The 12,875-nt window shown below is 43.2% G+C and overlaps 1 protein-coding gene across 26 annotated transcripts in view; it reads right to left on the bottom strand.

Moving 5' to 3' along the window:
• SYNE1 (spectrin repeat containing nuclear envelope protein 1) overlaps positions 1–12,875 on the bottom strand; it is a 464,577-nt gene that overhangs the window by 211,686 nt on the left and 240,016 nt on the right. For 25 of the 26 annotated variants that reach the window (XM_082730051.1, XM_082730052.1, XM_082730041.1 and 22 more), the window contains 6 exons: positions 8,691–8,834; positions 8,204–8,359; positions 6,538–6,702; positions 4,867–5,039; positions 3,318–3,471; positions 333–476 (listed from right to left, as the gene is read on the bottom strand). In XM_082730051.1, the coding sequence (XP_082586177.1) occupies positions 333–476; positions 3,318–3,471; positions 4,867–5,039; positions 6,538–6,702; positions 8,204–8,359; positions 8,691–8,834 (936 nt within the window). The remainder of the gene's footprint in view (positions 1–332; positions 477–3,317; positions 3,472–4,866; positions 5,040–6,537; positions 6,703–8,203; positions 8,360–8,690; positions 8,835–12,875) is intronic. The other variant, XM_082730043.1, reaches the window with a different exon arrangement.

The raw sequence follows: 12,875 nt of genomic DNA, 5'->3' as shown, positions 1-12,875 counted from the left end.
TCTGTGATTATTTATTGCTTTAGAAAACTCTCATCAACAGACATTTAAAAACATTTATGAGTATTCATTATGAAGCTGTCCAATTTCTTTCTTAAATTGGGTAATTTCTGGGAATTTTTATTGAGAATTAATTTCCTTTACTAACTCTCATGTACGTTATAATAGTATTTGAAGGTTTGTGTTTGGGTTTGCTGCCATTCAAAGTATTAAAATTCATTTGTTCTTCTGTGCTTTCACAAATCATCATTCCTGCAAATAAATTAGTCTTTAAATAAGCATGGGTCTAACCCCTCCTATTTCAGTGAGTCTGCAGCGAACACGTTCAGCCATACCTTGGCTCTCTCTTTGATTGCTCTATATCGCTCCTGAAGGTCCTGGAATTCTAACTGGGTGACATAGTGTTCGGTCATGCCAGCCCCTTTGAGTTCAATGGTCTCCAGCAAGCTGCTGTAACTCAGCACTTCTTCACTTAGTAACTAGAGAACATTTAAAAGAAACACCATCGTATCAGTAATACTGCTAAAATTAAGAGATTTTAGCTGTTTAGTTGACAAGTGATCTTAGGTTATCTACCTACAGACAAGTAGATCGACAGACCCATCTGTCTATACATGTATATAAAGTGTGAGAGAGAGTGTGTGTGTGTGTGCACGCACATTTATTTGGTACCTGGCTCAGAACTTTGAGATACTGATTCCAAATAACTTCGGAATCGAAGTTTGGAGACTTAATTGGTCCCCCAATGGGCTCCTTTCCACTCCCATACCTCCTCAGGCCCACCAAATCCCAATTCCCCTTCTCCTGCAGTCTTTTTCATCAAGCAGTAAATGCCGCCACATGCCACCCCAATGTTCTAAGATGGCCATTTTCTCCCTGCTCTCTGTCATTCCAGCCACAGTGAAACCGTGTTAGTTCTACCTCTTCCCTGCGTCTGACACTTGTCCCCATGCGTCCTGTACACTCTCTAGCCCACGCTGCTGCTGTCTCTTACTGGACTTCTGCAATATCCTGCTGGGCAGATTCCCTGCTACCCATTCTCACTCTGTTCCTTTTCCCCACTGCACACAGCAGCCTGCGTGATAAAACATTTTAAAACTGTTAACAGAATCCTGTCACTCCTCAGCTCAAAGCATCAACTATCTTCCTGGTGCTGTCAGGACCGAGGGGAGCTCCTCCGGCTAGCCCACGTGGCGACGCGTGGCCAGGGTCCTGCCGCTCAGCCAGCACACTTCTTTATTCTCTGTTCCAGCAACATGTGGCCCTTCTTTTAGTTCCCTTCTTGAGCCAGACTCTCCCCCTCCTCAGGACACGCTGATTACTGCATTTGGACTGCTCTTTTCCCACCACCTCCCCAGAATAATTTCTCTGCATGACATTCCTTTGGGCATGGTCTAAACTCTGCTGTTTCAGAGAGACTTTTCTGTCCCTTCCTTGACCCCAAGCAATCTGCATTAGCTCTGTGCACATTCCCCTTTCACAGCTTTCCTTCTTCAGAGCACCTATCCCCAGTTATAATTCTTGATCGGTTCATGCACTCGGAAGAATGTTTAATTCCCCACCAGAACACAGTCCTCTGTTTTATTCACCTAGAATTGAGCATGACGCCTGCATGTAGCAAGCCCTCAATCAGTATTTATTGAATAGATGAATAATTTAATTAATTAGGAAATAAATCATTACCACAATACAATTACAAGGTAGATAACTATGATTAAATTAATTTTCAGATGCATAAATGAAACCCTAAAATGTTAAGAGACTTGGCATAGGTCCCATAAGGCAATTTAGTCATTCAAGTTACTTTTATTCAGCATTTTCTCTGTGTCAGAGAGCCAAATGGTAGGGTCCAAAAAAAAAAAAAAAAAAAAAATTAAGCACCTTTATCCACTAGGGGAGAGAGAGATGTAAGCATATATTTAATATAATGGATAGAGAGATATGAAGAACAGAGAACAGAAGAACTAAGTAAGCTTAGGGTGGTGGTATCATAGCAAAGACTTCTGTCTGTTCAGAAAGGTGAGTGCAAAGTTGCCGGCTGTGGAAGCAGAGCTAGGTCATTACCGCAGAGGCATGGACTCTTTGTTCCATCGCGAGTGGCCTTTTCAGGAAACACAGTAAGGCTGGAGCCATGGGTGGAAGGAGCGCCGGAGAGTGAAGGAAAGGAGGGTGACAAAGGAGATGGTGACAATGCTTACAGACTAGGTGGGGAAGACTGGTCGGATACCATAGACAATCCCTGAGGCAGGAGAGTGAGGCATCCACCTTTATATGAAGATAACAGTAGATGGAGACAAGAGACAAGCAGTTCGGAGTCTGCTGCAAATCAGGAAAAGAAGGATGGATTGTGGTCAGGAGACATTTCTGAGATGAAATCAGCTGGACCTAATGCCTCATTTGAAGCAGGGAAGAGAGAGAAGGAGCTGCAGATGATAAAGTTTCTAATTTAGGATATTCAGCACAGGATGACACAGATGAACTCAGAATGAGAATATCAGAAGTTGAAGGAATTGGGGGCAGAAGTAGTACGCACTGCTTAGGGTGTGATGAGGCTGAGGTAGAACAAATCCTCCCAAAAATAGGCACAGGAGTAAGGACATAAATCAAAGGTCTCCAGAATTTTTTGTTTGATCACCACTATGAACAAAAGAACTCAGTTACATATCCTTAATATCTATCTACCTATCTATCTATCATCTTTCTTTCTATCTACCTACTTATCATCTATTTAAAGATTTTTTTTTAATTTATTTATTTGACAGAGAGAGATCACAAGTAGGCAGAGAGGCAGGCAGAGAGAGAGAGAGAGAGGGAAGCAGGCTCCCTGCTGAGCAGAGAGCCCGATGCAGGACTCGATCCCAGGACCCCGAGATCATGACCTGAGCCGAAGGCAGCGGCTTAACCCACTGAGCCACCCAGGCGCCCTACTTATCATCTATTTAAAAAATATACGTAGCACTATACTAACATAAGCATTAAGAAAATGTACAAAAGTACAAAAGATGTCATAAACACAAAGCATTTTTACTTCCTAATGATGATCAGCCTAAAGATATTGAAAGATACTACAAGTTGACAAATTTTAAACATATCACAGAACATCTATGCAGTTTTCCTGGAAGAGAAGATTTTTGCTCACTAATAAAATAGTCACAAATAAAAGTCAGGTTTAAGAAGCCATTAGAAATTGCAGTAAAAGCCCCAAATACTGTTTACCGACGTACACAGCCATAGCATCCAGGTAGTCCCACTTTTACGTAACCCTGGCATTCTGAAGAAGCCTGCCAGAGGGCAAAGGGCATCTGAAATCCAGCTCCCACCTTGGCTTTCCCCAGAGCAGTGGTTTTCTCGCGCAGCTCCGCGTACTGCCTTTCGGATTCATTGAGGCCGGCTTCCACACTGTCCATCCAGCCGGAAAACTGCCGAACGTCATCCTGATAACTTGTCCACTTAGAAAGAGCTCCTTCGAGTTGACTGAAAGGTATGCAAAAGGGCAATAATCTACATTGAGAATGTAAATGTCCAGTCTGTCCAATCTCTACCTGCACCTGCTCTGTCCACGGCGCCAGCAGCGAGCCCGCAGATGAGGACCGCGGCCGGCTGGGAGGGGCGCAATGACCAGGGCTTATCGAATCTGAGTCTGGGTCCCGGGCAAGCATGACCCCCGGAAGCAAAGGACAGTGAAGCCGAGGCTGGCAGGGGGAATAGTGGGACTGGACATAAAACTCAGAAGCCATAAGCAGGTCGCCCGAGACCCTGGGAGAGGCGTGAGGGCAAAACTGGGAGAGACCCACTGTCTGAGGCTTTTCTGGAGCCAAGACCCTACAGAGGAAGCGAAGCAACACTTGACTCCATCAAGTTGCGCAGGACATCCAGAGGAGAGCAAAAAGGAATAAATAAAAGACGGAAGCACCAAGCAAGAACAAGCGCGTAAGTACCTCGCATGAGATTTAAAAATCAGAAAATCACAATGGAAAAATAAGGTCACGTTTTCGGAACTGGTCTAACCTGATTACTTCCCTTCCAGATAAATCACACACTCCTTCCCTCAATGTGGATGTTCATTTTCCGACCCCATTAATCACATGTGCCTAATTTCACTCCCAGACTTTGGGCTGTTTGGTGGCAGAGGCTCCACCCACATTCCCGCTCCAAGCACACCCCCGCAGCACACACTGCCCACTGCCAGCCCCGCGCCCTCCTGGCCCAAGGGCATTCTCTGCTCACTGGTGCCTGCCTAACTTGAGGGCAACACAGGTGAGAAGTGCCAGGGATGGTGGCTCTCCCTGGGAACGCTCTCCACCGCCCTCAGGACACTCGGGGGAACTTGTTTACAAACATTCTAGTTCCCCAGTCCTCGCTGGGGAACCCTGAGACCCTGTTCTTCACGGGCTCCCAGCATGGCCCGGCCCAATTCAGTTCCAGCTGTCCGCGGGCTGACCTGGTCAAGAACACTCCCTTGATCAGCGGCCCTTCCTTCCTGGTCTCTCTCCTCCAGCCCCTACTGGTATTTCCCTGGGGTTACCTCCCAAGTAAACTACTTGGTTGAAATAATGTATCTTGAAGTGATGAAACCTTTACCTTGTGACTTTTAAAGCAATGAACACTAACAAAAAGAAACATGGAGTTATATTAAAACATAGGCATGGCAGGCCAACCTGAATGTAAGATTATACCTGTAAGTTTCTTTTGTTCTAATAAAAATAGAGAGAGAGAGAGAGAGAGAGAGAAATGAAGGAGGAGAGAAAGGGAAGGAAGGAAGGAAGGAAAAGAAAGAAGGGAAGAAAACCCCAGGAGCAGTCTTCTACCGTGCTGTCATACTGATCTTTCGGTAATGGCTTGGCAGGAGCCGGCTTTTTTTCCCCTTACCTCTTACAGCGAATTGCTGCGGACGAAAGGGAAGCCCACATATCCTTCACACTCTGCAGCTGCTGCTGGAGAGCAGGAATGCCTTCCGGAGAGGTATTCTGCAGGACAGACTCCCCTCTGGTCACTATCATTTTCATCTGGATCTCTTTTTCCTGTTTCACTGATAACAGAGCCTATAAGAGCCAATACAGAAGTCCTTTGTCATTTGCATGTTTAGTGTATCCGGCTTTAACTTTCCCAGCTCCTGAAGATAGTAGAATGACATACGATTGCAATGAGCCATGAATCTCTCGGGCTGCCTGGGTGGCAACTGGGAGACTCATTTGCTGGTGAGTGTCAGTAACCAGTCCCCAGTCACCTGCCTGTCTCAGAGTGGACTTGGCTTTTCAGATCTCAATTTTTCTCTGTATAATCCCTTCTTTCCACTGAAATTTTAATCCACAAGTTTTCTTTGTCTGCTCAACAGTCTCTCTCTCTCTCTTTTTTTTTTTTTTTAATTAGTTTCAGGGGTAGAGTTTAGTGGTTCGTCGGTTGCATACAGCACCCAGTGCTCACCATAGCTACTGGTTTTTGATAAGAGAAAAATCGACTACAACAGAATTCACGGATTTTCAAAGGTCACAGGATGAAGAGCTTTATAATATTAAGGTCTCTGGCACAAGAAGCCTAAAGACATAGGTCAGTTGATATTGTATATTAATCTAGACATTTCAAGGTCTTCCCAGGCACTCTTGTTTTTCTATAGAAGAAGTTTGAATTCAAAGTTATAAAGCTGGTGTTACCGCTTAAAAAGCAATGTTCCTCCCCCTCCCTAATCCGGATGCTGCCAGCATCTAGAGTCACTGTCAGCCCCGCACTGCCATCACTTTGTGTTGTGGCAAGAAGGAACTGCTAGCAATTGCTCCCACGCCATGCTGTTTTGTTTTCTTTGGCTTTGGCTTCCGCTGGTACCATTCTCAAATCTCAGTCTGGGTGTGAGGTTTTCCGAGAAAGCTCTGCAGAATCCCAACCAAGTCCCTCCTGTACACCCCACTCTTCCTCCTGTTTATCTGCAGCACCGTGAGCACTCGCCTCTCTGCTGTTACTGTCTTCTCCGGGTCGGCCTCCAGCCCCAGACCATGAAATCCTCGAGCACAATGACCACATTTCATTCATTTTTGAGTCCTTGAAATCAAGACAGAGGGCTAATCTCCGACAAGACGCCCAGCATACGACTGTCAGGCAAATGACTGCAGAATTTTATCACAAATGTGAAAGAGAACTAATATGCTGGGATAAGAGAAGAATTGACCAAGAATTGACCAGGATACAGGCAGACGAGTGAGTTTGACCAAGATGGGAAATATCTTGCTCTAAAAATATTTCATCAAAATATTTTCCAAGAATAAATGTTATCTATGATATCATTTGAAACTCACCTCTTACCTATATCAAACAAGTAACGACCCTGGGTTGCAATTTGAGTTTAATTTCTGTAAAGCATTTATGAGTGGACATGTCTGGAGTCAGATGACTCGGGGATGCTCTGCAAACAGGGTCGCACCCCCAGAGCCGTCTCAGAGTTGTTGCGGAAAGAGTGTGACTTAATCACACGAGACAGCCAGAGCTTTGAGACATTGTGAGAAAAACAACTTCTGGAAATTAGAGCCCATTTCTCTGTAAAGTGCACACCTCCAGCTTGAGCATCCTGCTGTCCAGCACACTCTTGTCGGATGTTGGGTGACAGTAGGACTCCAGCATGTGAACAGCGTCTGTCAGCCAGTCTTGTAGCTCTTTAATCCCGAGGGAGAACTGACTGTGCTCTGCAACAATTCTATCCAATCTCGACACTTTCTCCTGGAAAAGACAGAAATCGTTTTCCAGCTGTGCATGACCACTCTACTGCCTACAGATGCTCCAGTCACAAAGCTAACCACTGGTTTCAAATAACAGCCATCAGGCATAGGTTTCTGAGCTGCACAGATACGATGCACGTCTGCATCGATCGGAGACGTGGGGAGCATCTTTGGAATAACTGCGTCAAAAGCAGAACAATTACGATGATAATTTACTGCCCCCCACTTTAAACACTGCTCTTTTTATGGCAACTGTAGTGTTTTTTTTTTTTTTGGAATCAGCACAATTTCTTCCTAATGCCTCATTTGGAAAAGAATCAGAGTATTTTCTACCTTTCCCATACCGCATTTGGCTCAACCGATACCCTGTATCCGTATGACCTACCTTGTAGCCAGTTCTGAAACTATCAGAGATTTCTTAATAGCTCTAAATTTTAAAAATTGGGACCATAGATATGATTTTACTTATTAGTTAAATGTTATATCTGACTCTAGTGAGGATTTTATGACTATGTTTCCAGCTCTTAAAGTATTCACAGATATATCTACTGATTTTGACATCTAGATAAATACAAAGGAATAAGATGTCCTTAATTCTTTCTAATTTCAGATATATGCCATTTTTTCTGAGGACAAATAAGAAGTAATTTATTCACAGGAAAAAAATGGGTGTGAACATAGACTATTTATAAACATAGACTATTTGAGGATCCAAATCAGCAGACCAGAAGTAAGTCCACAGCAAAACAGGTGAAGCTGTGTTACGGCAGGTTCCCTACTTTCTATGATCTGAAATGCCGAAGACAAATCTAGGGAACAAATGTTAGAAGCCACATAAAGCTCAAGGTAGTCCTGCCCGAAGAAGTTCGAGATGAACCTGCCTTCTGCCTGTTGAATGCGCTAAGTTAGCTCACCAGGGTGCCCCATGTACTTTTTCCTAAGCTGCTAGAAAAGATACTTCATCAGTGATATAAATCATTGCTGATTTTGAGCTCTACTCCGGAATCCAAAATGAAACTCTCAATCAACACATCCTTGACAGCTATGATTTAAAAATGATCCCAAACTCATTATATTCAATCCAATAAGTTTAAACTGCTTTGAATTCACGCTTTTTTAAAATCATTCAGTCTGAGATTGTTTAGACCCCAAACTCTGAATGTTGCCTTATGTTACACTTTTGAGTCTTCAAGCTAAAAGCCTTGGGGAACACACCACCTCAGTATTGAAGAAGATATTTCCAATAGTAGAGATTGGAAGTCTCTTCAGTCTTTGAAACCACCCCTGCTTCTTTTCAGACAACCACACTACGGTGACGCAGCACAAAAGCACGACTCAGACTGGAAGGTTGGGAAGGACACTTACACACCTTATTCCTGACCCTGCGCACACCTTTGTACAACCCTAACGAGACTCCAGATCTGCGGCCTCAGTGCCACACACACACGCGCACATGCACACGCACACACACACGCACCCACGCAGCACATGGCGGGCGTTACCTTTGTTAAATTGCTTAGAGCTAGATACTGAGCAGACAGCTGCGACACTCTGTGCATAAAGCTCTTGCTGGCAGCTTGTCCTTCCCACAGCTGCTGAGCCTTCTCTCTTAGCCTGTTGAGCTGAGGCTCGTAGCAGTTTATTTCCTCAAGGACAGACTGAAAAGCACAAGCAAGTTACTATTAAGAGGCTGGGGAAAAGCACATCGCGGACGAAGCTTTGGTCCAAACAACACGGAAATAAACACAGTGAGCGACGGGTGTGCCCCCGGCGGCTTTGTTATTTCCAGGCTACACGCGGCTTAGACTACAGGACGGAAACAGATCGCACCTCAAAGGAAAGCCAGAAAACATTAAAATCTGTTCAGAAATCGGGAAGGGGTACACTCCGTCTCCAGACAGCAGCACGTGACTCCAGGGGCCCGCCTGAATGCAAGGGGAACAGAGGATGGGGGTGAAGACGTGGCCAGAAGGCGGAGGGTGTCATTACCTGGAGCTTTTGCTGTTCCCTCCTCTTTGCCGGAAGATCATACAGGCGATTGCTGCTTTCCTGCACCAGCTTCTCCGTTTTGCTCAGCCAGTCCTGCACAGGCTCAGCACTTACTTCAAAGTCCTTCATTTGGATCTTTAGATTCTACGAGGTTTTAGATTACATTAGGGATTTAAAAAAAAACTTAACACCAAGTGCAAAGACCTTCACTTGGCAATGAAAGCCTAGCACACACAGTCCGGCCGCTTGCCCTTTCCCCTCTTTCCTTGTTCCCGATGTGTAGGACATTCTAACTCTCACCCTAGCACCTGTATAATTTCTGAACATCCTTTTAGACACAAGTTTTTCAACAAGGAGCTTTGGCCTCGTTACCCAGCCCACACCAGAGTTCACACCCACTCCTCAACTTCTGTCACATTTGTTGTTTATATCAGTCAGTATGTGCTTTTTTAAAAAAAAAAAAAATTAAAATTTTTAAAAATTTTTAAAAATTTTTAAAATTTTATTTATTTGACAGACAGAGATCACAAGTAGGCAGAGAGGCAGGTAGAGAGAGAGGAGGAAGCAGGCTCCCTGTTGAGCAGAGAGCCCAATGTGGGGCTCGATCCTGAGCTGAAGGCAGAGGCTTTAACCCACTGAGCCACCCAGGTGCCCCCAGTATGTGTTTTTTCACAGACTGGGCAGGCTTGTGAGTTTTCGTCTCATGCAGACATGCCCTGTCTCCACACTAGCTTCTAAGCTCCACGAAGGGAGAGCCCATGGCACACAACTGGTACCTTGTAGAAATGTAAATGAATATTAACACTTTGTCAATTTTGATTAATTTATGGGACAAAAACTAGCATATGGTTTTTATATGTTTATTAGGATTTAATAATTTATTTATTTATTTTAATTTATAGTGATATCCCCTGAAAAAACCCAAATAGTGTTCTCTGTTTGTTACATAAGAAGCTGTGATTACTTTCACAGATACTTTGTAGACATTAATAGCTGTAAAATGTATTTGATAAGGTTTTATACAGAGCCATTTAACTTTGGCAAAGGTGTCCATATCCACTATTACTTATAAAAATGCCAAGCTGAAGAGAATTTGAAATTTATTTTACCATGTGAACAGACTAAAGGCTTTTAAACTTAAATTTAAACTTAAATTTAAATCAGAGCTTTATGGATTATCAAAGAAATAATCCACAAAGGTTAGCTGAAAAGCTAAGTGACAAGGGCTACAGGAGCCTGTGGGAGAACAGCTCACAGTTCCATCAGTATCTGATCCAGACTATGTACAATGTGGGAGAGTCACACCTGCCATGGTCCCCTCTTAGGGACATGGGTAGCTGTAGGAATGCTTTGGAAAACTTAGAGTGCTTCACAAATATAAGACACCAGGATAATTCCTAGAGCATTCTACTAAAATTTAAGCTTCACGAGGGCAGGGGTTCTCTTCTGTTGTGTTATCTGCTATTATCTCCAGACCTTAGATTAGTCCTTGGCAGATGGAAGATGCTTAGTAAATATTTGTTGAATAATCAAATAAATTCATAAATTCAAGGTGTTTCCATCATTCTGCTAGTGGATTCTCATGGGGTCTCCCAAGGACAAACTGGAGACCATTTTAAGGAATTTAGTTCTACAAAGAAGTAGAGTTAAGGAGCAGAGCATTAGACATCCAAGGCAAGATAGTTGGGTTCCTTAGGTAAGGACTGAAGACAAAGGGTGTGAGCAGGGGGCCCCAGGAGCAGGAAGAAGAGCCTAATACTAAGTCAAACGACGCCTGACATTTTTCCTACGCTTCCCGTCTATAAGGCTGTAGAGACTTCCTATTAAATGTTTATTTTGCATGTGTTTCCAATTACTTCTCCCAAGGTTTCAATGACCACCTCTAACTCTTAAAACCCCACATTTACAGAACTGTATTTATGCAACACTTTAAGCCAGAAAGCCTGGGTTTGACCCCGTCTCCATCACTTACTAGCACTGAGAACTTGACAGATTATGTAATCACCTTTTGCCTTAGTTTCCTCAACCTCGACACAGAAATAAGGGAGTTTGTACCTCCGAGAATAGTTATGAGGGTTACAGGCGCTGATGCATGTTCAGTGCTTACGCTGGTGTTGCTCTGCTCCATGTTCACTGGCCCTGCTGCTGGACGGCTACCCTCTCTGTTGGACCGCTACTCATGCTCGCTGCTACTTTCCTGGCATTACCTACTGAATATCTTCCAGGCCCATTTAACTGAACATCTATTATATGGAATTAATTTTTGCTATCCCCTCCAAAACTATTCACATCTCGGATAACAGCATCACCATTCAGGCCATCTTCCAAACTAGAAACTAGATTCACACTTAGCTTTTCCTTCTTCCCCATGCTCCTCAGTGAAATTAACTACCAAATCCTGTTGTGTCTTACCTTAGGGATAAATTCTCTATCCATCATCATTTCCTTAATTCGGGCCCTCAACTCTCTCATCTCAACCATCATGAGAAGCTTTCTCTAGTCTCACAGCTTCCCCATTCTCATCCACACTATGTTCACAGTTGACACTCCATTCTATGTAATGAATTAACCTCATTCCTATGCATGTATAACAGTATACAGTACGGGTCATGTTACATCCTTGGGGAAATTGAGAACATAAACGTTGTTCAGGGGTTCAGATAAGAAAACCCTGATAAAAGTCAAGATCAGATTGCTTAGTATACAAGACATTTCCTATTTTTCCCTAATTCTCATTTCCAATCTTATTTTTTTTATTCCTCCCACAAAACTCCACGTGGATGTCAAATTTCTCAAAGTCTTCCATCGTTGACACTCACAACACCTGGCCTTGTATATGCAGATCTTTCTGGGTGAAACACAGGTCAGCTCTGGCAAATTCAAAGAATGTTAAGCCTTCAAGGATCAATTAAAATGACACCTTTCTTGTACCGTGCCTCAGTTTCTCCAAGTGGAGTTACTTGTATCGTTCTCTGAATGACTCCTATAACCTGAATGTATCTACATTACATTGCGATCATCTCTTTATATACTATACTCTCTAGAAAGTAAACTCCCTGAGGAAAGGGAAGAGACTAACCCTTTTGTATTCCTAACATAGTGGCTGGCACATATTGTTTTCTATTTTATTCCTAATAGAAATGAAGGAAGGAGGGAAGGGAGAGAGGGAAGGAAGGCAAGAGAAAAAAGGGAAGGAAGGGAAGAAAGGCATAAAGGCAGGTGAATCCTCACCTGCCCATTCACTCCTGGACATCTCTTGGACCAGGTAATCATACAATTGACGCTAGATGTACTACCTTTAACACTCAGGCCACATTACAGTAACTTAGATTTCTTTAAGATTATGAGTAAATTTCTAGGCAATGCACAATGGTTATCACTCTCTAGTAAATGGACGATGCCCGCCACGAGAGAACAGCAGCCATGACAAACAACAATCACAAGAGTCTTGGGCTAAGGAAGAATTGAGGGAACATACGTTTTCTCTCTCCAGATATTAATTCTCTATTATTATTCTTTCCCATCCTGAATTAATTATGGTCATCATCAAATAAAGGATCTATTCTGCCAGGAAGTGTTGGGTGAAAGGGAAACAATTACTCTCCATGCCTCTAAATTTTCCTCTAAGAGAAGAGCTGATACACAAAACAGGTGATCTCACAGGAAAAAACAAACAGTTCCATCATGGCGGTAATTATGATTATAATAAATTCAACTTATGTTGTCTCTGGATAAAAGAAATTTGCATAACCATTGGCTCTTTGCATACTTAACTTCTAAAAGCCTACTGTTTTCTATCTGCATTAGTTGCCATAGATTTTATCATCCATAGCATTTTGTAGTCTTACATGGATATTTCTGTTCATTCTCCTAGAACGACTTCCAGACTTGAGGGATTTCAAATGAATGACTAAGTGACATTGTTTAAGAGCAAAACCCAATCATTTCTGGTGGGATACTGCAAGCCTAGGATGACAGCCCCTACCAGGCAAGAGGCTCTCGAATTCCTCAGTGAGGTTCCTACTTCAAAAATCGAGCTGGTTCTTACAGTTGTCCGGTTACCCATTAGTATTCATAGAGGAATGACCAAAATCATTGGCAACCATATTTGGACATAAAGTCTGGTTTTAATGGACAACGATGACTACAACAACAAACCACAGAGAACTTATCCATGTGCCTGGC

The sequence above is a fragment of the Mustela nivalis genome (genome assembly GCF_964662115.1).
Source record: "Mustela nivalis genome assembly, chromosome: 5".
In the NCBI taxonomy this organism is placed as follows: domain Eukaryota; kingdom Metazoa; phylum Chordata; class Mammalia; order Carnivora; family Mustelidae; genus Mustela; species Mustela nivalis.
This window is presented reverse-complemented; position numbering and strand designations above follow the sequence as displayed.